The following is a 27,787-nucleotide window of genomic DNA, read 5'->3' on the forward strand; positions in this document are numbered from 1 at the left end:
CACAATTTAATACATTGCCATTACACTTAAACATTTACACAGTTGCAAATCTACTTATTTTAGGCATAATTTTATATAATATTTTGACAGACAAAAATATATATTCTGGAACCATTATATGCATCTGTCTATGAAGTAGCAAACTTACAATAAATTATATATTATACCATTGTAAATTTACATGAAGGCTAAAACAGAAAAAGAAATCATAATTTATGTTTAAAATATAATGTTAATTTATTATTTCCAAGTAAAAAGAGGAATAGCCATTATATTAGATTCACTTATTTTAAGCTTATACTCATTTCATATTCACATAAAATTCATTCCTTGTAAGTGTAGCAATGAAGTTGTATTTGGATGCTGAGTGTTTGAAACAACTAGTTGTTGATATTGCAGTGCAGCTACAGGCTTGCTGATTTGAATATGTATGGGAAAAAGAAGCATTTAAATTACTCAAGAAATATGTTACAATCATATCAAAAGTATGAAAATAAAATATATGTTTTCTTCTAATGTTTAATCCACAGGTATTGCCTTCCAAGGTTAATATAGCCAGTGTCTGAATGTTTTGTTTATTTTATTTTCATTTGAGGGCAGATGTTGAAAATCAGGTCTACTGATTGAAGCTGGAAGAACACATAAATGTCTGCATTACTCATTCTGTCAAAACAAAGCAAATGATGGGTAAAAAGTATACTCTTGCACATTTCACAGCTTTGTGATACAACTGTCCTGGAAATTGGGTGGAAATTTATGCACAAATGTGCTTAAGTAAAGACCTTGTGACCATTGTTTCCTTCCTTGTGATCTTAAACCATTTTTGTATTTAAAAATCATCTTGCTAACATTTAGCACATTTGTGGATTAATAACAAACTAGTCTTTTATATACCTACTTTGAGGGTAGGTGAGGAATAATGGGTTAAATACAATATAATATTATTTATTGGCTTAAATTATCTAAGTTATCTAGTTTTAGCATTTTGAACAGGGCAAACATTTTCCCTCTGTTTCCGTCTATTGTGAGAAATTGAATTACATGGAAGAAATTTTTAATGTTAACCTTCTTTTCCCCACTGAATTTAAGTGTGGTTGTTGGGACAATTGTTGCCTAATGGAATGGTACAATGTAAAGAGACCTGTAAGGAGACGATGCCTCCCTGTTGCATTATATGACAGTATGAGTGAATGTTTCCTGATGCACATGGTGGAAGCCTGTGCCTCAGCAGGCTGAGACAGATGCTCAGGGTGACAGGTTGGATAAAAGCCACCATTCAGGTAGCATGCTGGGGAGCATGGTGCATCTGGAATAATGGTGTTTGCCAGGAATTGTAGTCTCCAGCAATTCATCACTTTTATGTGTCAAATGTGTTAATATCTGTGGTTTTTTTATTTAATGAATTTCTTGCCCCTTTCTCTTTTTTCATTCAATACCTGAGAATCATGGACTCCCATACTTACTGGCTCCAAAAATATACTCCTTCCGTGTACTCCATAGGGTACTGAATAGATTCTGAGAAAATAGATGAAGAAAAGTAATTCTCTTTTCATTTAGATATATGTGATATTCAGTGAAGATTTTGAATGCAATGTAATATTCATATCAAATTTTGATAAAGCACTGAAAATATGAGACATATAAAATTATTTAATTTCCCCTTTTAAAAATTATCCTAGACATTAAATTCATGTTTAATGATAAAGATGTATTATCTGATGCTTTGAGACAATTACAATTAAATCTTATAAAAGGAATTCTAGGGTCAAGATACAACTTTCATTCTTAATGTTAAACACTAAATTAACTTCATTTTGTTCATGATTTGCAAAAAAGAAGTATTTTTGAAAAAAAAAAGTGCTTTTGTTTCAACAATTCAGACTGACTTTCTTTATGGGATCAGATTCCCTGATCACTTTTCAGCTCATCACTTCACTTTGCTTTTGTAGAAATGGCTCTAGTTATTTCTATAATGTGTGACTGGTGTGAAAGCACTTGAAACAGACACAAATCATTACACACACACGTGTGTTTATGAGTGTGTATGTGTAACAGCAGAAAAGGAGCAAAACACTATTTAATGACCAATCTCATGAATGTTATCTAGACATCAAATGTTAAAATTGATGGCTTCTTCACTTTAGAACTTATTTTATTTTCTGCTTTCGTCTACATTTTAAAATTCACTATGTACTTTTTGTAGTAGTAATTTGTCTAGTCTCTAAGACTGGCTTATGTGAAAAAGTGCCAAAGAGTAGATCCCTTAACACTAAATCTTTCCTATTAATGAATATCTAAAAATTAGTAGTTTGTTTTTTTCTCATTTTTACTACTATCATGAGGTGTTGTGAGGGCTTCCCATAATAATCATTCAATGAAATATATGTAAATTTAGCAGTGTGCCTCTCGTTAACCATAACTGATGCTGTGTAGCTACCTCTCCTTACATAAGGCCCAATTTCACTTCCAATATTAACTTACATATTAATTTAGATATATTTATTTTATCATGGAGCAAAACTTTATATACTTGAGATAAAGATAAAAATGTACTGTTCCTCCTATTACCTTCTGCTTAATTAACTTATTGCTTTAAGGTTGCTTAATAATCCTTCAAGTACTCTTTCTATGCATACAGTAGCTATGGAAACATACAAATTAACCCAGTGCTCTTCTACAAAGATGGATTCTATTTTCCTATCACCTTGCACATAAATAAATGCCAGTACATAATATTTTTTTGTGTTTGCTTTGCCCATGCTCATACTACATGCCATTAATAAAAGAATAACAAATTGCACATTCAGCAAATGTTATAGCTCAGAACATGAAAGAAGGGGTTAATCATCGCACTAAGAAAAATAAGCTGGTTAATTCATTGCACCATTCAAGGGAGTGACTGAAGTTATTCTCATAGCTTCAGTGCTATAATGAAACTAGACTCATCAGTGCATAAGCAAACAAAGTTTGTATCAAAACTATCCAATTTCCTTTTTTTCAGTCTCTTTCACATCTACTTCCCTTTTTTGTAACAAATATAGATGCTCTATTTGGCCCTTTGTTCTCTCAGTGGAACTTTATTTTTATACCTAGCAAAACTATCTAGCATCAAAATCAATATTACTATGGATGAGAAAGAAAGTTGTTGCTTTCATAGGTGCTTCCTTCTAGCTTGGCTTGTATTTGTGCAACTGCACTTTATATGAATTTTTACCCTCCTGAACATTGTTTATATTTTAAATATATTTTTGTATGCTGCAAATCATCTCTCCAGAACTACCCTATTACAGTGTTCTGTTTGCTAAAGCAGTATTTTATTTAGATGGGGTCACTGTAAATTATCTTCAGTCCCAGACCCTTCTGGACTGGAATCAACATCAAGGAAGGCCTCTTTATTGGTGAAAGTTGAGCTGAGGGTCATGCTCTGTCGCGGCTTCACAAGTGCAAGTTCATCTAATTTAATATTTTCATTTTTGACAAGAATTGTCTTATCCATGTTTTCTTCACTGTGTCTTGCAACAACAGCATCAAATAGATCTAATTTAGGTGGCAAGCTTCCACTTTCAAATAGATATTTGGCTAGGTAGGAGATGCAAATGTTGGTTAAGAATGAAGTAACCATGGCAAGTGTTTTAAATGGGAATTTCTGATTATATATACCATTATCATCAGGGTAATAGCCAGGGTAGAAGATCAAGGGCTGAAGATAGAGGTATGGCTCCCCTCCAGTTATTCTCAGGAAGAGGCCAGAAACATAACCTGCCACAGCCCCATAGGTGTTGGTTCCCTTAACAAAGAGTACACAAAGCAGCTGGGGGAAGATGACGATGTAAACAAGGTCAGAACTGAGGTACCAGAGCCCATACACAGTCTTCGTCAGCAAGGCCATGGCTGTTGCAGATGCTCCAAACACAAATACTGTGATTCGCATGACCCAAACGATTTCTTTGTCCGAAGCCTGTAAGAAATTGCCACAGTGTCAGCTTTTTGCACAGTGTCTTGACTCATGTAGGTCAAGAATGAGACACATTTTTTGCTTCAAAACTAGTCTAAAGAATTCCCCTGGTTCAAATGGCTCAATCTATGGGAAAACTCAATACAGCTACAGCACCCAAAGGAAACAATTAAGGTGACTTCCTGGGTGGACCTTTGGGAGGGGTTTCTGTGTACCAGATGCATGACACGTAGGCCACCTAGGCCTTTTCCTGAATGCATAGGGGGAAAGGCAGGATGAGCTAACACGGTGTCAGAGAGGTATAATAAAGCACGGGAGGATTTCCTCACTTTACATATTAGGGGACAGTTCTTATGTGGCATTGACAGATCATAGGCCATCCCTACTTTATCTCTTTGTAGAAGTGCTACCATCCTTAAAGCTAACCGCATTCTGGTGCTCTTGAAAAGACACATGTGGACGGGCGCAGTGGCTCACGCCTGTAATCCCAGCACTTTGGGAGGCCGAGGCAAGCAGATCACGAGGTCAGGAGAGCAAGACCATCCTGGCTAACACGGTGAAACCCTGTCTCTACTAAAAAATACAAAAAATTAGCCGGGCATGGTGGCGGGCGCCTGTAGTCCCAGCTGCTCAGGAGGCTGAGGCACGAGAATGGCATGAACCCAGGAGGCAGAGCTTGCAGTGAGCCGAGATGAAACCACTGCACTCCAGTCTGGGCGACAGAGCGAGACTCTGTCTCAAAAAAAAAGAAAAATAGGATATGCACATGTATGTTTATTGCAGCACTATTTACAATAGCAAAGTCATGGAACCAACCCAAATGCCCATCAGTGATAGACTGGATAAAGAAAATGTGGCACATGTACACCATGGAATACTATGTGACCATAAAAAGGAATAAGATCATTCCTTTGCAGGGACATGGATGAAGGTGGAAGCCATCATCCTCAGCAAATTAGCACAGGAACAGAAAACCAAACACCGCATGTTCTCACTCATAAGTGGGAGTTTAACAATGAGAACACATGGACACAGGGAGGGAACAACACACACCAGGGCCTGTTAGGGGGTGGAGGGGGGCGGTGCAAGGAAGGAACTTAAGAGGATGGGTCAATAGGTGCAGCAAAGCACATGGCACATGTATATTTATGAAACAAACCTGCACGTTTTGCACAAGTATCCCAGAACATAAAGAAAAATTAAAAACAAAGAAGAAAATGCCTTGTCCAAGGAGTTCCTTTGGTTACATTTTTAAAAATCAAATAAAATCAAAACAAAACAAGGCAAAAGCAAAAACATTGGGATTGTTTTGTTAACTAAAACCTAGAGAGAGGCAAAGCTTTAATCAAGCAAGAAGCATGCTGTTTTGCAGCCACTTTGATTCAATAAAGAAAATCAAATTGAGAGGATATCTTCTAGCAAAGGTGGACTAGGGAGTGCAAGTATAAAACAGTTCAGAAGTTACAAAAATACGTGTCAGACAGCTTACCATGCCCTGCTTCCACCAAGATTCTCCAGTGTCATAGACAATTTAATTATACTAAATGTTTTGGTAGATAGTTTAAGTTTCATTACTCTTTCATCAGAAAGACAAGAAGGTTAAATGATAGCCCTGTGACTGTACCTCTTGGGAAATAATTATATTGATTTGTTCCCTTTAGTATTGACATGAATAATAACATGTATTGATAGCATCCATTCAGCATAGGTATAATTTGTTATTTAATCTCATATGCTTAATCAAAGTACAGTCAGATTTAATGTAGAATATTAACAAATATATAATAAAGTATATACAACAAATACAACATCAGCAGCAGCAAGAGCAACGCTAGTAAATGACAGGTTGAAGGAAACTGTTCTTACATTTTGTCTGAAGGAAAGCTGGTAGATGTTCCGCGCAAACATGGAACTTGCTGACAAGATGGAAGAGTCTGCTGATGACATAACAGCAGCAGAAACTGCACCAAGACCAAAGAAAGAAATATACACAGGGCAGAGATACTGCAGAACAATTGGTAAAATCATGTCTGCTTCTTCTGTAGTCTTGGGATCTGGAAGCCCATATGCAGTCTGGTTCCAGTCTGTTGAACAGAATCAACAACCATTACAACAACCAAAGAGCCAAATGTTCTTTATCCATCTGGGGTCATCCTATTTACTAGGTTGTTTTGAAATAAACTCAGAATCATGTACATTAGTCTGCTTAGGTGTGAAGTCCATGTGCTGGTCAAGTGGAAATGTCTTATGTCTCCTGACTTCTAAAGGGTATTGGTTACAATTAGGGTTATTCACAATGCCTGCACAGACACTGGTAGTAAGAAATATATTTCCTTCCTACAGTGATGGTGTTACATGGCATAGAATCATAGAAAACAAATGCTTATAAACATAATTCTAGAGTATTCCTTCGACCACTTGGAAATGTGGTGGGACACTTCTTTAAGGCTCAGTTATTCATATGTAAATGAAAAAAGACAATAGTAGGCCTATTCTCAGCCATCATCTCTCTGTACGTAAACTTGGTTTTGAAGCTGCCTCAGCATTAATTTTCAACTATTTCCACCTTGCATAGAATTTCACTGGATTAAGAACAGTCCCTTTTTATTGAATAAAAAGTATAGTCATGTGGCTGCAATTTTCAGAAAGTTTTGGTTGTGGTAGGGTAAGAAGACTTGGAACACAGATTTATCTTTGAATACATAGCTTCTTTACTATTTAGTTGTAGCATGTGTTGAAAAACTATGGAATCCTTAAATGTACATTAGCATAGTTGGCTTTTTATTTGCTGAACTTCTTTAATATCATGATCATTGGACCAAATAAGAATTGTTCTTTTTGGATCCTACCATTTTTTTCTTCCCTCATTTTCTATTACAATTGTCTCCAAAACCTGCTTACATGCAGGCAACTTTGTGGCCTTAACTGAGATGTTCCGATAACAGAAATAACAAACAAGAATGTGTATCTAATCCAAGAAAAAATAGGCTTAATGCTGTTTCTGTTAGCCTGCGTTCCTACAATAAACACACACACACACACACATTCATATATGTTTTCTGCTTGTGAGAGAAATACTATCTTTTTTCAAAGACAAACGCTACCTACCACCTTTGTCAGTCATCTTTACATCTTTTGAAGTGTTTGTCTCCTGGACGAACAACTGGAATAGAGAATCTACACTATGAACCAGGACTGCTCTCCTAAAAGTTAAACAATCCAATAAAAGACTCTACTAACTGAAAGTCAAAGTTGCCGTAGGAACATTACCCTGGATCACCTTTACAAAATACAACAGGGCAAAAGGTGAACTTTAATCTATTTTATTCCCTCTACCTAGAAGATGCCTTCAAATTTGAATTAACATGATGTATTTTCATTGAGTGCTCTCAAAAGTTACAACACAGGAACATAATGGTCAGGAGTAATTAATACATTTCATTAAATTAAAGGTGAGCTTTTGAACATGGTCCACATAGAGACTAACAGGGAGGTAAACATTTCATAATGATCTTTTTTCAAAACTGTTTTTCAGGAAGTTATTCTCTAAGTGACTTTGTTTCTTAGTTTGTCTTGACCTAAACACTTATTCATTGCTTTCTTCAAGAAAGAAAACTCCTAATTAATACCTAATAAAGATGTAAAGCAGAAATCTCAAGTTCAAAGTGATCTTTAGGGAGGTCATGAGGATGACAGGTAAAGTTCTCTAAGCCTGTGACTCTCCACTCTGGCTCTCAACTCACCTAGGGGTTTGAAAAGAACACTAGTGCTTGTCTCTATCCTCAGTTATTGAAATAAAATTCCTGTGAAGTAGGCCAGATGTCCGTATTTTTAAAAGATCCCCCCACCATTCCCCAGCTGATGTCAGCAGGCACCTTGGTTGGGATACACTGCTGGCGGGAGTGCATATAAACAATCGATAAATATACCACAACTGGGAGGAGGGTGTGCTTGCCAGTGTTGCGTAGTGGAGTGAGCAATCAAAAACATTGGAGGCTGGGTGCGGCAGCTCACACCTGTAATCCCAGCACTTTGGGAGGCCAAGGCAGGTGGATCACCTGAGGTCAGGAGTTTGAGACCAGCCTGACCAACATGATGAAACCCTGTGTCTACTAAAAATAAATAAATAAATAAAACAAAATAAAATAAAATAAAAATAAAAAATTGGAGACCGCTGAACTATAACACAATTTACTGAATGCTATAACAAATTTATAAACATAAATGTGATGCGAAAGAATTCACCATGTGGAGGTAAGAGGGAAGTGGGACAGAAGGGTGTCTGGGTGGGGACTGTAAACTAACTGGCACATGTGGTGAAGCTACAAGAGATTTACCTGTTGATGCTCCAATGGCCCCAATGAGTATGGCTGGGACAGCCATTACCAGGCACCCGAAAGCTGCCAGGAAGGACAGCACTTGAGCATAGGTGGCTGAGGATGAAGAGAGAACCCTCTGGAAGTACGCTTGCCATGGGATTCCACCCAGCATCTGTGTGGGAAACACGAGGATGGAGAGTGAACTAGAGGCAAACATCTATTCTATTTTTTTTAAAAGAGATTTATTGCAATCACATTTAGAATAGTCATAAGTACAACTTAGAAGTATTTTAAAAAGTGGTATGTAGTCACAAACATCAATTAGTATCATTATGTTTGCTATGATCTGATGTCCGTGTTCCCCCTAAATTCATACAATGAAATTTTATCACCAAGGTGATGGTATTAGGTATCAAGTTGGCAACTTTGGGAGATGATTATCCCATGAGGGTGGATTCCTTATAAAAGAGAGCCAAATGAGTTTTTTTTCTCTTCCACCATGTGAGAAGGCAGCAAGAAGGTGCCTTCTATGAGGATGCAAATCCTCACCAGGCAGTGAATCTGCCAGCATCTTGATCTTGGACTTCCCAACCATGTGAAAAACTGTGAAAAATAAACCTGTGTTGTTTATAAGCCACTCCGTTTATGATGCTTTGTTACCCAACTGAACTAAGACAATTTATCATCAACTTTCAATTGTGCAGAATTTCCTGAAGTTCTTTTTCTCTATAATTACATAGAGCAATTATTTCTTTTCATTTATTTACCTATTTTGAACTGCATTTAAACTACCCTAGAGGCCTTCAATTTGTTATCATCTGGTGGTTCCAACCATCATAAAATATTCTCAAAAAATAATTAAGATTTTGAAAGTATGACATTTAACCTGAATCAGTGCAACCCAAAAATATTTTTACACTCCAATCATGTGCCAGGCAATTTAATGGCTGTAAAAGCAAGGACATGAATAAGGTATGGTTCTTTCCCTGGAACTTACTTTCTACTGGGAGAGTCAATGTATGTGGTGTTTTCCAAAGTGAGCACTGCAGAGTGCTCAAGGCAATACAGCCGGCATCAAATAAAATACTAGAACTTCTATGTATATTCATTTTACTTTGCACCTAAATATTGTATGGTTGCTTTTATTCAATGATTTACATCATATATCAGTACAGAATATATAAGCAACTGATAGATATACATACCTCTATTGGAATGTGCTTAAATTTCTTATTGAGCATATGTGATCAAAAATGTTTAAACTATAATGCAATTTGTTGCATGATATAAAGAGGTCTGTATGGGAATTAAAATGATAAACCATTAATTATTTGGGATAAGAAAGAGGTGGTAAGAAGAGAGAAAGGGTAGCTGCATGTTAACAGGAAAACCTGCAGAAATGAAGTGCAGATTGTCCATAGGCTTTGAGAGCATTTTCATAGGTGGAGATCGAGGGAGAAGAGAGTACCTGAGAGAGAAACTAATAGGAAAGAAGAAAATAACGACAGCAACCAGGCAGCTGAGACCACTGGGTGTTTGGTGTGATGAAGGTCAGTGAGTGAGGGAGTGGTTGCAGGAGAAGCTGGAAACACACTTTTGGCTAGATTACTGTTACTTCTCTTCCTGGCATAAAGTCAATATTCCATAAATATTGGTCACATGAACGAATGAATGAATTGATAAATGAGCTTGCCGTAGCACAATGTATTGAGGTTTCATTAACTGCCTGTCTCACTGGGCTCTGGTGGGGACGTCTGTCTTATCATGGTCTCACTTGGGCTAAGCAGAGTATCTGTTACATAGATACCATAACAATCTCCTTCTTATAAAAGCCATATATGTTCAAAAGTAATTAAAGGGAAAAATTCTAAAATTCATAACCCCATTCCTCAAGTCTACATTCTTCCAAAACCTTTTCCTTTCATTTTGTGACCTGTTTTATCAATATATCATTAATTGACAACTTGCATGTCAATGACTTGAATGGATTGATACATCATAAATTACATATTCATCACCCTGGACATTTAGGTCATCAGAAGTTTTTAAGTAGGGTAAAGTCTGACTTCATCTACAAACAGAAGCTCTCATGATGCAATGGACTGAATGTTTGTCCTCCTAAAATTCATACGTTGAAACTCTAATCCCAATGTGATCATATTCAGAGGTGGGGCCTTTGGAAGATAATCAGATCATAAGGGTGGAGTCCTCATTATGGGATTAGGACCCTTTTGAGAAGAGGCCAGAGAGCTCTCTCACCCTCTTTCCACCATGTGAGGTCACAAAAAGAAGTGGACAGTCTGCAACCTGGAATACTGCCATCTTGAGAACCTAATCATGCTGGTACCCTGGTTTCAGATTTCCAGCCTCCAGAATTATAAAAATTATATTCTTCTGTTTATACATCACCCAGTCCATGGTAACTTGTAACAACAGCCCAAACTGACTAAAGTAGTTAGCAATATGGAAAATGGGCATGGGGGAGTAAGAGGTGGGCAGGCTGCCATCAGGGAGACTGGTGGGGGTTATCATAGTAGACCAGGTAAGGAATGCAGTCTACCTAATAGAGAGCAAACATGGGGACAGTGGGCAGGTTCCATGTATGACCGGGAGATACACTGACAGTATCATTAGCAGGACTTGACAAGTCATCTTCATGTAGGGGATGTAGGAGAGACAACTGGAAGATCAAGACTATTGATGCAGCATCTCAAGGCTGATTTCTATAGTTTATTCATTTCTTCAACATGTACTATTTTAACTTGTCTTACAATTTGAATCATGAATACGACTAAGTCATGTAATTTTGTAAAGCTGGAAGGAATTTAGCAATCACTTTATACAATGCCTTATTTTAAAGATGAATAGTCTGAAGACTAAAGCTTGGTGTAGGGGAAAGGACTTTGAGTTCTTAATATTTCTATATCAGTCTCTAACTCAGACAATGGTGTGATTATTGACAAATTGCTTAACTGTTCTAAGTCTCATCATCTCTATGATGTAACCATAAGCACATCTACTATGCAGGTATAGTTACACATACATATTTACTCTTACTCCAGTTCATAATTGTAAGCCATTCCAGAAAAATGAGAGCCAACAGATTTCTCAACAATCCTTAGGCAAAGAAGCCCTCCAGTCCACCACTGGAAATATATATTTTCCCCATATTTTCCTATCCCTTACTAGAAACATTTTTACTGGAAAAGACACAGTTACTTTGAATGTTGAGATAATGCTAAAATTCAGCCACGTGCCATGATCACAAAGTCATACAATATTGCCAAACTTCTACAGAGAAAACAAAAATAACCAATTTACCTTTAAGTTTAATGGAACAAGTAATCTATTTCTTTTTTTAAAAAGATTATTTTTGTAGAGATGGGGTCCTGCTATGTTGTCCAGGCTGTTCTCAAACTCCTGGCCTCAAAATGAACCTTCCACCTCAGACTCCCAAAGGGCTGAGATTACCGGGCTGAGCCACCACACTCCACCATAATCGATTTCTTACGTTGAAATCAAATACAGCGTGTTATTTTCAGGCCTAACTCCTCTAATTAGCACAGTCATAAAATCTGGTCAGTTCTTCTGGTTGTTCCCTCTTGCCTCAGTGGGATTGGCCATTATCTCTTCCATGATCTCCTCAAAGTGCCTGCACCTTTGCCCCAAAATTCTGCCTGTTTTCAAGCTTCCTCTGGTTCCTGAGGGCCTCTCTCTTGGCATCTTTCCCGAGTGACACGTACTTTTCCAACCCGCCTCACTTAGGGCCTCTAGCACTAGTAATTCTCTTACTCTGTAATTCAAGAGTGAATGAGAGACTTATTCCATAAGTTGGGTTTCATGCCTTAATTCAAAACACAAAATAAAGCTTTTTCGAGGTTTTGCCTTCAGGTTGGGGAAAGTTCTAGGGGTAGGGCATGTTATTCCTTGACTTACATCACAACGGAAATGAGGACACACCACACAGAACACCTCACGCTGTCCCCTTAGGGTCTCATTTGGTCTCCACCCTGACACTGTCAGCCACGACAGTCCGGCCCTGGCTCCGCCCTCCCAGGAGAAAGTCCTCAATTCAGAAATGGCCATGAGCCCGCAAGCACATTTTTTTTTTTACTATGAATATGAAAATCGTGGAAATAAATTTGATTTTAGGAACCATTAGATCACATTCCTCAGGTAAAGGCAATACTTACCAACAACAGAAAACTATCAAGCCAAGAGTAGACTTCAGATGAGTCAACAGTTCCCAGCCACGGCTTTTGGTATTTGGCATGCACAGCAGTGAACCCGATGTCTGCGACTGCAGGATGTGACAATGCAAAGGGGACGCTGATCCACTGCAACAGAAAGTGACACTGGAGCCCTAGGCCATGATTTTCAACTGTCTGATATATGCAAGATTTATACACCTCACACACTGCACAGCTCAGTAATTCCTCCAGTTCAGACAGAGAAGGACCGGAAATCATGTTCTCTGTTTTCTTTTCTTTTTTTTTTTTTTTTTTTTTGAGATGGAGTCTCGCTTAGTCGCCCAGGCTGGAGTGCAGTGGCGCGATCTCGGCTCACTGCAAGCTCCGCCTCCCGGGTTCACGCCATTCTCCTGCCTCAGCCTCCCGAGTAGCTGGGACTACAGGCGCCCGCCGCTTCGCCCGGCTAATTTTTTGCATTTTTAGTAGAGACGGGGTTTCACCGTGTTAGCCAGGATGGTCTCGATCTCCTGACCTCGTGATCCGCCCTCCTCGGCCTCCCAAAGTGCTGGGATTACAGGCGTGAGCCACCGCGCCCGGCCATGTTCTCTGTTTTCTGTTGGGCACCATAAAATACTGATTTAGATAAATTAAAATAGCACTTTGACTATTTCTATGCTTGATTATACCATGTCATACAAACTATAGCAGCAGCAACACAAAATCTCTAGGAAGAAAATATTAGATTTGAAATATCTGTCAATCAATCAATCTATCTATGTATCTATCTGCCTGCCTATCTATCAGCTATCTGTCTCTGTCTGTCTGTGTCTGTCTGTCCATACACACACACACACACACACACACACACACGTAAATAGATAGGTAGCTATTGAGATATATATCCCCTTGTTTGTGGGTGGTGGGAGGAGGGGAGAGATGTGGATTGTTTTCGTTTTCCTCTTCTGTTAAATGTTGGATAACACAAACTTGAGTTCTAATACAAAATTGTATTTCTCAGCTGCTCAGGAGGCTGAGGCAGGAGAATTGCTTGAACCTTGGAGGCAGAGGTTGCAGTGAGCCAAGATTGGACATTGCACTCTAGCCTGGGCAACAGAGCAAGACTCCATCTAAATTAAAAAAAATTGTATTTCAAAAAAAATAAATGGGTGCCAGGCACTGTGGCTCAGGCCCGTAATCCCAGCACTTTGGGAGGCCTAAGGTGGGCAGATTGCTTGAGCTCAGGAGTTCTAGACCAGACTGAGCAATCTGGTGAAACCCCATCTCTACAAAAAATACAAAAATCAGCCAGATGTGGTGGTGTACACCTGTAGTCCCAGCTACTCGGGAGGCTGAGGTGGGAGGATTGCATGAGCCTGACAGGCAGAGGCTGCAGTAAGCAGTAACTGAGCCACTGCACTCCAGCCTGGGTGACAGAGCCAGACCCTGTCTCAAAAAAGAAAAAAAAATGGTCAGATACAATGGCTCATGCCTATAATCCTAGCACTTTGGGTGGCCAGTGTGGGAGGATTGCTTGAGTCCGGGAGTTCAAGATCAACCTGGGATATATGGTGAGACCTGGTCTCTACAAATAATAATAATAAATAAAATAAAATAAAATATTTTAAAAATTATATTTGAAATATATATCCATATAAAAGAGTGTGTGTGTATACACACACACATATATACACACAATTCTTGAAGTGGAAGTGTGTGTGTATATATATGTATGTGTATACACACACTTTTATGTTTTCTGTGAATTAAGGAAAGATATACATTCATTAAGGGAAAGATATCCATTCATTAAAGTAATAAGAAAATATGTGATTGAGAAATATATGGGTGACATATAAGCCTTCAAAGATGGGCCAGATAATAACAGGTAGAATAATAAAGAATTGAAGGAAGAGATGTTTAGATGGAGCAAGGCAAAGAATAGAAGAATATGTGGTGTGTGTTTGTGTGTGTGTATGTGTGTGCACCCACATCTGTTGGTGACGGGTTTTGCTGGCATGGGAGTAGTTTGGGGAAATGGGAGAGATAAAGATGGATGTGTGGAGAAAACCCACATTGCAAGTTAAAGGATTTGTATTTTGTTTTTGCAGGCAACTGGAAGCTAGAAAAAAATCTTTTAAGTCTTAAAAAGATTTCAGTGGAATTTATTTTGAAATTTAATAACATAGACATGAATAGTGAGTTTAGCAAAAAGGAAGAGTCAGGGACAGTGGCAGGTGATTTCAACTCCACCTAGATGAAGGCCTGAAGTATAGCAGTGACACTGGGAATGAAAAAATACCAGTACTAAAAAGGATTATGAAGAGCAAGTCAACAACCCTTACATTACAAGAAGGAGAGAGAGGTCAGAGAGAGGGAAAATGAACAGAAAAACCTCAAGTGTACAGTTTTGGAGCTCCGGGGGTGATGATAAAATCAATAATACTAGAGAATTTGAAAAAAGACGGTTTAAGGGGTAAGTTGATTAATTATGTATGCTCATACAGTAATTAAAGTTTGGAAAACAACATTATTTAGTCTTTTATTCAGCCAGTTCAATAGGGCCTTAACTAGTAACCAACAAAACTTCATTCCTTATCAATGTGGTTACATTTTGTGGCAGAAAAAATATTCTAACATCTTTGCACTGTCATCTTTACACTTGTATACTTGATTTATGCACCCATGGGTTTTAAGTTCTAGTCTCATACAAAGCAATGAGAAATCACATATATCATCAATAATAGGTTCATTCTCTTGGGTTGTGTTTCTCAGAATACCTAGTACATCAGTTATGAGAGCTGTCGTTGCCAAACCAACCTGGCTCCTGACATTCTGAAGAGGGATTTATTTCTATGTTCCCTATTTTATTTCTGGAAATTTATGTTGATGCTAAGGAAAAATCAGAATTTCAGTACAGTCCACTTAATTTTGGTAATCTAAATAGAAATAGTGGGAGTCCTTGAGTAAATTAAATATTCTTGTATTCGGTTACAATATGAATGGATGAAATTCCACGAAATGCAAAATGTCTAAGGAGAAAAAGAGAAAATATTATAATCTTTGCTGGCACATGTAAATTCATAGTTAAACTGTACATCTAATTGTAGTCCGCTTTTTAAAATTTTTCCTCTAGGACATTATTAGAGATGCTGGAACGTTTATGAAAAGGAGAGAAGAGCATGAGATTACTTCTTCATTTTTAATTTCTAAGAGTCTAGTGTCACAAGTAAAATATGATGAAATGCTTTACAGTGTAAGATAAATAAATAAAGATGAGGAGAATCAAGAGTACTTAACCATCCTTGGGAATATGAATCATGATCTCTACTGTTAGCTTGCTCTGTCCGTGGGCTTTGCAGGAGGGCATTGACGCTACAGAATCTACAACTGGGATAACATATGTGTAGGATGAGATAATGTACGTGAACCTATGATAACCCTAGCCCAGCATGGACACACTAGTTTTTATACTTCTTTTGCTACATCTTAGGTATTGAATATTATATGCATAACTGTACTGTTCACATTTCTTCAACATTGACTAAAATGTGTTCAGACACACACAAGTGTTTTTAATATAGTGCTAATAATACTCATGTCTCATAATTATAATAAAAACAATAGATAATGAATCTTTCTGGTGCCTTATATAATTATGAATTGTCTCTGTTTTTAGACCACAAGTAGTGATGATTAATATTTGAAATCCACAGTTTTCCAATGGGATCATTTCTATGTCTTATGAGCATTCTTAGAATTCACCAACTAACATAAAAGGAGACTTGTACAGGTTGCCACTAAGGTTTGAATTTTGTTATCTCTGCCGAGGAAAGTGGATTGTCTTAAATACTCAAAGGAGATCATGCATACGTTTCCATCAAATCTAGGCATGAAGGAAAGGAAGACCTAGACCTTTCTAACAATTCAACGTAGAGCACACTTTTCTGTCAAATGTTATCAAAATGACTAGTTTTTCATCTAATTAATTTATGGAGAAATTTGAAATTTCATATAATATGTGATTTAGTGTGTATTACTCAGGAGGGAAAATAAGATTTCTATTAATTTTTAATGAGTTAGTATGAAATACATTGTCTTTTACAGAAAAAAGGAGGAGAACCTTGGGTGCTCCCACTTACCAGCCCCACAAAAATGCAAAAGAGCTGAACAACATCGGTGTAGGCCACAGAATAGAGCCCTCCCACCAGGGTGTACAGAGTGGCAACGAGTGCAGAGATGATGACAGAAATGTTCACATCCACGTCGATGATCACACTGATGGTGGCTCCTGAAACAAACAAGAGAGTGCTGTGGTCAAGGTGCCCAGACAGATTCTGCTCTTTGTATAAGGACACAGTGAAAGTTTAGTGATAAACAACATTTGTCTCTCTCTCATAGGAAATGCAGTGGATGATAACACCTAAAGTTAATTTTTCTATTGAAATTTGTATATCTTAATAAATTCAGTGAGATACACACTTTTGCTTTCTGAAATGAGTGGTTTGCTAACTTATTTATGTGGAGGACACACAGATCCGTAGGATGCTTATGGAAGACCCTGAATTACTGAGAAATTTAATTACATTACGAGAACTCAAAATAATTTCACTATCTGGAACTCTGACTCAATCAAATACAGCCATGTGTTGCCTAACAATAGGGATGGGCTCTGAGAAATGTGTCGTTAGGTGATTTCATTGTTGTGCAACTTCACAATGTATACTCACTCACAAATCTTGATGGTATAACCTACTACACACCTAGGCTACATGGTATGGCCTATAGATCCTACGCTACAGATTCATACAGCTTGTTCCTGTACTGAACACTGTAGGCAACTGTAACATGATGGTAATTATTTGAATATCTAAACATATCTAAACATAGAGAAAGTAACAGTAAAAATATGGTATTATAATTTTATGGGACCACTGTCATATATGCAGTCCATCATTGACCAAAATGTCATTACATGGCACATAACTATATACGAAATACATTAGTCACACCTATGAAAAACACGAGGCTTTCTGAGAAACATGATCATCCATTTCCACATTTTACAATTAACATTCATTTGCTATTTTGCATTTACTCTGCTCCCTGCTAGGTTTTGATAGCTAATAAATGGTTAAGGCAGCAGAGAATTGAGAAAAATTTGTAGGAACAAATTATCAAATTGGTAAATGTTATTAATCACTCTCTCCCTCTTTAATTTGTGACAGATCACTCTTATTTTATTTAATTGGTAGAATATACCAGTCCTGTTCCTAGGATACCAATATACTGAAGAGTCTAAGATTTGAATATCATACTTTTTAAAGTAATTTTCATCATCAAAATTTTAAACTTCTCTTAGAAATCAAATTTATGTTTCTTCTTATAACATTGTTTATTGTGTTTGTTGGTCCTTATATTTCCACTGAACGTATTGAGGTATGACGAGTTTGGGCCACTGTGGTTCTTGGACTGACAGTTCATAATTCACTTGTTGCTTTACTAGTCCTTTCCCTATTGTTCTCAAAACTATACAGTTTACATGTCACGTTATTAAATGCATACATGAAATGGATCTGTGGTTTTATGTATCATCAGTTGCAGCCAGCTGAGTGGTCTTACACGCTACCCCCATTCCTCAGTCGGCATGCTAGTAGTATATACAACTCACTGGAGATGAAACTACATTATCTCAATATAAGATGTGTTGATCCAAAATATCAGTACAAAATATTTTTCAATGCTTTTGCTATGGTGATAAAATAAAATTATTTTCCGGAGTAAAGACCCATTAAAAAGAAAAATCTAGTAAGAAGTTGGAGAAAGAAGACAAGGAAGAGAGATCAAGTATAGATGAGTGACTTTAGATAATTGACTGAGTTGTTTCATAGATATTTGAAAAGTAATTGTTTTCCTGAGATCATTTACTTCAAATTGAAACTTGCAATTCTTTGTTGTTTTTTTTTTGTGTGTGTGTAGTTCTCCACTTTAATAACACTTCTAAGCTATATACCATGAATTATGAAAAGTTCAATTATAAAATAAAGATTACCTGACTAAAATCTCAAAGATTTGGGGTCCTAGTAGATGCTGTCACTTAACTGTAACTCAGAGATATTAGAGACGTCAATCACCTCTCCACTATCACTATTAAAATTAGATAAAATGTCTCTAAAATATTTTCTGAATAATTAAATCAATTGCAGTAAGTAAAACAAAGTGACACTTTGAGGTATGCTAGTAGATATTAGTCTACTCATGAAGCTATAAAATAAATATACTGCAAAATTATGAAAATCCACTGAACTTGAGCTGTTAGGAGTATAAATACACATTTCTTTAAAAAGTTGGAAGATGTCAATTTCTACCAAGAAAATAGTTTAAGATTCTCCTATGTTTCAATGGTGAACTATACACATTCACACTAAGGTGGTAATAGATCTTATATATTCTTGAATGGATCAAATTATTTGTAATAAACACTAAATTTTAATGAAGTCCAACTATTACCTTTTATTTGTGTAAATTTAAAGATTACAGTTACAATGATGTTACCCGGGTATACTACATAGTGGTGAAGTTTAGACTTTCAGTGCTTTCATTACCCAAATAACGTACATAGTACCCAGTAAGTAACTTCACACACACACACACACACACACTCACACACTCTCTCTCTCCCCCTCAAAGAGTTCAAGCAATTGCAGCAATGTTTTTACATATGTTGTTTGATACATGTGTGCATGTGAGTGTGTAGAAAGATACAGACAGTAACATATTTTATATATGTAATCATGCATTACATAATAATGTTACCATCAATGATGAACCACAAATACACAAATTCTCATAAAATCATAATGAAGCTGAAAGAGTCCTATTGCTTAGTGATGTTGTAGCTATTGCATTACAATTGCCTACAGTATTCAGTGCAGTAACATGTTGCACGGGTTTGTAGCCTAAGAGCAATAGGCTATACCATATAGCCTGTGTGTGTAGCAGGCGCTACCAGCTGGGTTTGTGTAAGTACACTCTATGTTCACACAACATCAAAATTGCCTACTGATGCATCTCTCAGAATGCATCTACATCCTTAACCTGACTGTATATTGTAATACAGGCACGAACATAAACACACATATATACAAAACTAATTATAACAAAGTTCACAGTTTCGTTACTATATATTTCCAAAATACTTTAGAAGCATTAGCTTATTAATTCTATTCTTTTTCAGGACTCTATTCTATAAGTTGATCTTTATTCAATGAGTGAGCATTTTGTATTTTGTTATATACTCAGCCCACTCCTTTTTTGATACCTCAGCAGGTAATTTGTTCTTAAAATTAAAAATTTTGGTGTTGAAAACAACGGCAAATAAGCCCCCATTGCAACTCAACTAATGAGAGTCAGGTGGAAAGCAAGGTGTAGTTTTACACGTAATATCATTAGAACATAAGAGCAGCAGTGGGTGTAGAGTATTATTATCCAGCACCAGGGAAGTGCAGCATTTTCCACCTAGTTCTTACTGTATTTTATAACGATCAAATACTCTTGTTTCCGCAACAGTCACTCTGTTTTCTAGTTGGGAATCAAAAAAGTCCTGACTAACCTGCAGGATGAAATTGGATGTGCTGAAGGCGGGGCAGTGCACGCCTTTATGGGGAGCTTCCATCTCCCAGCTGCCTCAACAGCCTCAGTCAGGTCCAACATTCTCAACCGGTCCTATGTGGTACATCTAAGCCTGTGTCTCTAAGGGTAGATTGGAGCTGAGGCGATGCTAAGGCATGGGCAAACTTTTTCATATGAGTTGTTGAGAAGACATTTAAACTGAAGGGGAAATTCTTGTTACACTCTACCATACTTATTATTTTCCACTACTAAACCGTAACATTGAGCTTTATAATATCAATTTATTGAAATAGTTCAAGTTTGTAGTTTTGCCGTGTGACTTACATTATTTACCTACTCTGTCAGCAGAGGGTTAGTGATATCTCACTTCTCCAGAAATGCTATTTACTGCTGGAACTGACTTTGTTTTATATATTTTTTAATTAGACATCTTATTGAAAAAGCCAACATCTCTAAAAATATTAGTGCTTTTAGAATAGCATGCAACACGGTTGTCTTGGGAGTTATCTAAACTATCTAAGTTTTATATTTGTGTTTATGCCAATTCACATGGCAGTTATTAGAGGGAAAACAATGGTAAAAAGTTCTCAGTTTGCAGAAACAACACTTATTGGAAGAAATTCAGATATAAGCCATTTATTTAAATGTATTCAACGTCAAAAATATATGTTAGTATTCTCATTAACCCCTGGCTCATGAATCCTTGTTTTAAACATTTCTTTTAAGTAAACTGCACTTTTTAGCTATGCTTAATTCACTAGCTTTGTTCAAAATCATATATGACTCATAAAAGCAAATTGATCATAATAATTCATGATTATTGGTCTAAAGAGGCAATTCAAGTATAGAAAGTGTGGTTGAGGTTTTATTTAACCTCTGCCGCCATATTGCAAATAAACATAAAATTTCCATTAAGCTTTTATGCATATAAATAAGGTTCAGTATATGGTTTTAATAAAAATGTCTTCAGAAGCCAAGGCTGAAGAAAGTAAGGTTGTGTATCTGATTGATGTTTAGTTCACTGCGGAGATGCAGCTAGAACAACTTAGTTGGGTCTTACCCAAAGCAGAGAAAATTGCTGCAGCCCAGAACATCTCTCCCATCAGTGCAGGTATAAACAGGAGTCCGCCCATGCGTTTTCCATAGATTTGCTGAAACGGGTCTAACATGGTCACATACCCCTTTGAACGCATAGGTTTTGCAAAGAACAGGCCACCTAAAAATTAAGCAAGTGTTTAGGAGGAAATAAAACAATGTAATATAATAGTCTTTTACTATACTGCCACTTCTCAAGGGAAATGCATTTTTCAGAACAGCTGTATGGATTGAGGAACCAGTCTGAAATATAATGTGCACACAGTACCAACTTACTCTAAATATTAGGTTTAGCAATCTAATGTAAATTATTTAGTACACTTACCATTGTATGTGTCCAAAGACAAGTGGATCTCATTGAGGCATGTGAATTGAAAAACATGAACCAACACATCGCTCACTTAAATGCCTCAATGCATATCTATCACTCAACAGAGCATTTAGAGGTTTTGAATAAGCACAGATTCAATAAAAGCTTTCTGAGTGCCCAAAAAATGAGGTACCTTCTGTTATATAATACTTTTGACCTCTTATTCATTTGACTTGCTAAAAGAAATACAGGTACATTTCAAGCTGATTCATTTTTAATGATATATCCATACTTGTTTTGAAAGAAATAAAACATGATTACATTAAGAAATTCACTGTGCTGATAGCCACAGGATCAAAGGATTTTAAAAATATATTCCATAACCAAGAGATCAAATAATCTAAGCACTAGTGCTCTGCTACTTACCAATTTCTGGTAACGGCTCCTTAAAGATCTCAGGGGACATTTTTTTTTTACAATGGTTATTTACAGTGTTTGACTGGTTATTCCACTTGTTATTACACTCTTGTTCTGTATGCTTTACTGAGTGAGTCACTGAGATTTGCACTTTCACTTACCTAAAATCAGACTAAGAGAATATCCAATGGGTGCCTGGGCCCAAGCTAGGCCATAACCTGGTACATAAACTGCTTCAGCTGTGCCATTGATATACCCTCCTCCGACCCAGGTAGCTGAAACAGAATGAAAAGTGAGGGAGTGATACTGTCTTACCTGTTACCCCCACACCTCGCTGCCAAACCAGTGGCTACCGGAGGTTACTGAGCACCTGAAGTGTGACTAGCCTGGATTAAGTTGTTCTAGGAATATAAAATATACACCAGATTTCAAATGTTTTTTCTTTCATTCATCACATGTTGAAATGAAAACATGTTGAATGAATTGAGTTACAGAAGTTATATTATTAACATGAATTTACCTGTTTCTTTTTGTTTTTAGAGGTTTGTAGAAAATTCAATGTTATGTTTACGGCTCACATTATATTTCTATTGGATAGTGCTGCCCTGGATGTTTTCTGAATGCATTGAGTCAGCAATATTTTCATGATATTATATATAATATAGTCTGAGGTCATGGGGTAAAATTTCTTTATTTCAAAGTCCTTTCATTTGAATTGTATTGATGTTTACATACTGTCCTCAGGGAGTGGTATGTGTGTGTACATGCATGTGTGAACACATGCATGTATGTAGGTGGGTGTATGTATGTGGAAATGTGCTTCTCACTGATAGAAATAGAGTCTTTCTTGAACACTCTGGGGATATCGGAGCTTGCAAATCTTATCTCCATCACCACTAAGTTGCACTTACTACCTTAAATTATTAGGAGTGAAGAGAGGATCGAGATGACACTTCTACTACAAGGTGTCCAAAGTGAGTTTAAATGTTACCTTAAGGCCTAGACTACCTAGCACTCAGAAGAATATAAAATGTGAACTGTGTACATACTTGCAATTCTATATTTTAATATGGATCTTTTAGTAAGGTATTTACTATTTAACAATAAGTAATGAAAAATGCCTTATTCAGATAAATAAAATTTCTGTAGCCTAATAGCTGAGGGAAGGAGGTCAAAGAACCAAAGAAAATAAGTTTTGACTTGACAGGTTTGAGCCAAGCATGAGCTACAGATTAATATTTTTCTCCGAATAGACAATGTAATACTAGTACCATTTTCTCTGAGGAAACAGTATAATATTGAATCCTTGCTGAAAAACTAATGCTGAAGAGAACACTAAACTTTGCAGTTTATACCTTTTCGAGGTTACAGTGTGGTTGAAATATTCAAAACAATCCTTATGCAGAATTTGTGTAAAGTTATGATGGTCACAGGTTGGTAATAAAAATTTATCAGATATGAGGCTGAATTATAGATTGCATCATCCCATTAGGAATAACATTTAACTCTGATGAATTTTCCAAAATCTCACAGTTAGAATGTAGGTAAATGAAATAATATCTATACAAAACTACCTAGGATGTATTTCTATTGTGTTTGTGCCAAAATTTATCTGGCTTTTAATCTAATACAAAGCAAAGAAGAGGGAGTCTTAGGGTTGACATAAAAAGATTTTCCTACATAGGAATTTTAAGTACATTTAAATGAAAAGTTTATATATAAAATCCTGGAGCCAAATACATATTTAGCAATCACTCCCACCTTTGCAGTAGCTTTTACACCCAGTGTTAACAAATAACAAATGACATTATTTGTTTTCTTATTCTAAGCCCTGCTGAAATTTTTTAAATGGTTTTTTTTTTTTTTTTTTTTTTTTTTCCACTGTGTGTGTAACCATGACCTGAAGAAATAAATTCTTACAGGCAGAAAACTTGAGACTTTATCTTTCTACTAGGTAACTGGAATTGCTAACGCGTCAATGCTTCACTGCATAAAGTAAATGGTCTGATGGTCTTACAAGTACAAAGCTCATTAGTGATCATTTGTCATTGTGTAAGTTCACTGTCCCTTGTCCAAAAAGAAAATGAGTGCCTGAATCACTGCAACTATTGTGGTATAGAAGTGAGGGCTTGACTACTTACTAAGATTTAAAAGTCCCCTTTTTAAATGAATTTAGTCTCTTCTGTAACAGCATTTGCTCTCCATGTTTATATATTTTGCGTCAGATCCATGAGTGAGATCTCAAACTCTTAAACTATACTCACTTTTAAAAGAATCAACACTTTTTAAAAATCTCTATTCTTTATAAAATATATCCAAGTCAATCAATCTGACAAGGTTAGGTAGTATGGTTCAGATTTTAAATGAATTATGATATTGACCAGGTTATTTTGAGTTCTGAGAAAGAAAAAAAAAAGTTTTACAAACTGAGGAAGATCATGGCCCTTTATAAAAAATAGCATTATTCAAATATTTTCTGTATCTTTTAATAGCTTATTAGGTTGGAAAAAAACCTAAATGGTAAAAGCAAATTATAAAATATTATTTTTATGACCATATTGAACAGAATATTAAATGAGAATATAGCGGCTTATAATTATTTTCAATAAACAACATATTTTGATATATAGCAGCTTTCTTATTCTTTCTACAGTGTTTACAAACTGTGCACCTTTTGAAAGAAAGAAAGTGAAACTAGTTACAGGGCTGCATGTGGCACAGCATGCGGCGGTCGCCAGCATGGCCACCGGAGACCTGTGTTTGGTTCTGCCTGCAGCCTTGGTCCTTGTTAACCTTGTAACCCGGGATCTTCACTGAACCCCAGAGCGCCATCCTAGTGCTGTTAGAAAGACCAAATGAATCCACGTACAGTGGGTGAAGAGTTAAACAAAGATAAAATGTCAATGTCTGAAAGATAGCACTGATGGCTCACATAGAACACTGTAGGTTTCAGATGGCCAAAGTCAAGGGGTTCGGAACATGGATGACCTCTTCCCAGACTGGTTTGGTAAACTACCTGATATACAGGGTGAATCAGTTTAAAATTGCACTTGGAGACTGAAATTGGGCATCACTTGATATAATTTCCCATGGGATATTTTTCCAATGAACACTCAGAGTTCCTGCTATGTTGCAAATGTTTAAAAACTCCACTAAGACTCTATAATGAAATATGCGTTGTTAGTGCAACCGTATTAAATATTAAACATATAATTTTAAGTTGATGTTTTCAGAATGATTTTCAATGACCAAGAAGAATATAGTAAAGAAACAAATCACCCCTTAAACAGAACCACCTTAGTGCAAAGTAAGAAAGAACATCAGCTCCTGCTAACATAACGAAGGTTTGAATGAGAAATGACTACAGATGGTGGCCTGGGGATTCCTATGAGGACACGCCCTAGGTTTTCCCTTTTATAACAAGGTTCATGACATTTCTTTATTAGTGCTGTGGAGTCATAACATGCGATTGTCTTCCTGTGAGGAATTAGTTATTAAATGAAATTATTTGGTTTCAAAACAGGGAATTACTCAATTGGAAATATTATCACCCCCACATTTATTTATGCAGATTAAAAACCATCACTAGTTGGTATTCATTGACACTTATCATTTAAATCTCAAAGTCACAACTTTATGCACGTATTACTGGACACGTTGAGATGCTGCCTATCACATTAATTAGCGGATACATAGCTTGTAATACTAGGACAGCTTCCCATTCCCCCACCTCTTTGTTTTCACTCTGTTTACACCCACTCAACAGCCCAGAGAGCCAAGATTTGTTTCATGGCTCTTCAGTCCAGTGATTTATTATCAAATCATTTTTGTTCAAGTACTACTGAGTTGAAACCAATTTATTTTTAGGTTTTAAATGAACCGAAAATTATTTTAAAATATATATAACTAGTGAACATAAAGAATCCCCAAAGGACAAAGAGCAACATTTGCTTTGTCACTCTGAAGCCACACGCTGCACACACACAGATGCCAAGGAAGGGAGGACTGCATGGAGCCGGCGGCGTCTGAACGTACCTGTCATGGTAAATCCACCAACCAATAAACCAATATCTCGGCCACCAACTATGATGGCTTCGCTGCGCTCTTCTGCGCTGCCACTGTTTTTGGTTCTCCAGGCAGCCCATATTCCAACCAGCAAAATGAGAAGGTAGAACACGATGATAGCTATCAGTCCTTCCACATGGAAAGTCATTTTTATCTAATGATCCAGATTCTTCTGCAGCTGGCTACTTCATTAAGACTTCTGAAGAAAATACAGGAATGCATGATAAATCAGTCGAGCACTATGCACACGTAGGCAGCCAGGAGTAAACCAGCTGGATCATGAGAGACCCTGTGTCACTCACAGAAAGAATACAACGCTGAAACCACATGTAAAATGGGCAGTTACCAATCAGTGTCCACTACATTATCCTACTTTTATTTAACAATGTAACATTGCTTTGAGTTTGCAAGAAACAGAAAAAAAAAAAAATGGAAATGTAGTTTAATAAATGGAATCATAATCCTTGTGTGTTTCATACATACTTTAAATTTAAAATTAACCTTGTGTATATCTTAACTCAGTAACTGTCAAATCATTTACAAAGAGTAGAGCTGTATTTGCGTTTTGGAACTAAGTTACTCTTCTAGAATTATTTATTCACTTTAAGTGTTTTACAATGACTATTCTGAAAATTTTAAAATATCCATTAATTTATTCATTCTTTTATCTGTCCTTTCAAACGACTTCAGAGAATGGCTTCAGTAGTAATCTGATATAAAAATATCTGAAAAAAAATCTTTAGAAAAATTCATTTCAAAAACACATCAAACTCCACATTTTCAACAAGTTTCTGTAGTTCAAGTTACTATAGCAACTAAGTATGTTTTCTGTTTAAAGGGTCCACTCTCTTGATCTTCTTCGCCCAATATCCTTTATTCAATTCATCACCCCCCAGTAATGGTACATACAGGAAAAGGTTTTTTGTTGTTGTGGTTGTTGTTGTTGTTGTTGCTTTTTAAATACGATTGCCTAAAAGCACAACAGAAGGATCAAAGATACTAAAATCAAGACTCTTAGAAGACAAACGGCAGATTGGAAAGCATTCACCTTCTGAAATTCTTATTCTTATTCTTATTTATTTATTTATTTATTTATTTACTTTTTACCTTTGTGACCACGGCTGTTCCCTGAACCCAAACTCTCAAACACAAGTTTCTGGGGGAAACTCTGATATTTGTGCATGCAGGTGGGTGAAGAGCCTTTGGGGAAAAGAATCAGCCTCTTTGGAATTTAAAAGAGGCAAAAGAAGCGCCCGCGGGCTGGGTGGTCTCTGCCTTTGTGAGCTACCAAGCAGGCAAGTTCCTCTCCGCGGCAGCCCGATGCTCTCCCGGCCCCCTGCGGCCCTTCCTCGGCCCCTTCTACCCATCTCCTGCGCCCAGACTTTGTAGCCTCTTGCACCCTGACAGCAGCGGTGCCAGACAGCAAACCCGCCCTTGCATCCCACCGAGAGGCAAAAACGCCGCGTCCCTCCCCTCTAAAACCGCCCGGGCTCGGTGCCCAAGGCGTTTCCGAGGGTGCGGGTCCCTAGGCGCAGGAATGCCCGCTAAGCTCCTACCTGGAGTGGTAGCTGCGCGCGAAAGCGCTCCGCCCGGGGCCGCCGCCCCCTGGCACCGTGAGGGGTGTGGGTGCGAGGGTGAAGAAAGGGAGGGTGCGGGGTGGGGCAAGGGTGCAGTGCGGAGGGGGGCCAGTCGGTCAGGGCGGCTCCTCACCCGGCGTCTCCAAGAACCTGGGAGCGCGCAGAGTTGACAGGTGTGGGCGCCGGCGGAGGGCGCGCGGCGCCGGGCGAGGTGGCAATCGATCGAGTAT

At 37.2% G+C, this 27,787-nt stretch overlaps 1 protein-coding gene across 4 annotated transcripts; it reads right to left on the minus strand.

Moving 5' to 3' along the window:
• On the minus strand, positions 1-27,787 carry SLC5A7 (solute carrier family 5 member 7). 4 transcript variants are annotated; one of them, XM_025354450.1, is made up of 9 exons: positions 27,537-27,787; positions 25,951-26,176; positions 22,077-22,190; positions 21,154-21,309; positions 16,604-16,752; positions 12,468-12,611; positions 8,293-8,446; positions 5,822-6,039; positions 1-3,958 (listed from the first exon to the last, which is right to left on the minus strand). In XM_025354450.1, exons 2-9 carry the CDS (start codon positions 26,126-26,128, stop codon positions 3,329-3,331), a joined length of 1,743 nt encoding a protein of 580 aa, XP_025210235.1. In that variant the 5' UTR covers positions 26,129-26,176; positions 27,537-27,787; the 3' UTR covers positions 1-3,328. The 4 variants fall into 4 exon arrangements, with proteins under 4 accessions (XP_025210235.1, XP_025210238.1, XP_025210236.1 ...); XM_025354453.1 differs by having other exon boundaries at positions 12,468-12,574; positions 25,951-26,179; XM_025354449.1 differs by having other exon boundaries at positions 224-3,958; positions 25,951-26,179.

The sequence above is a fragment of the Theropithecus gelada genome, chromosome 13, assembly GCF_003255815.1.
Source record: "Theropithecus gelada isolate Dixy chromosome 13, Tgel_1.0, whole genome shotgun sequence".
NCBI lineage: Eukaryota > Metazoa > Chordata > Mammalia > Primates > Cercopithecidae > Theropithecus > Theropithecus gelada.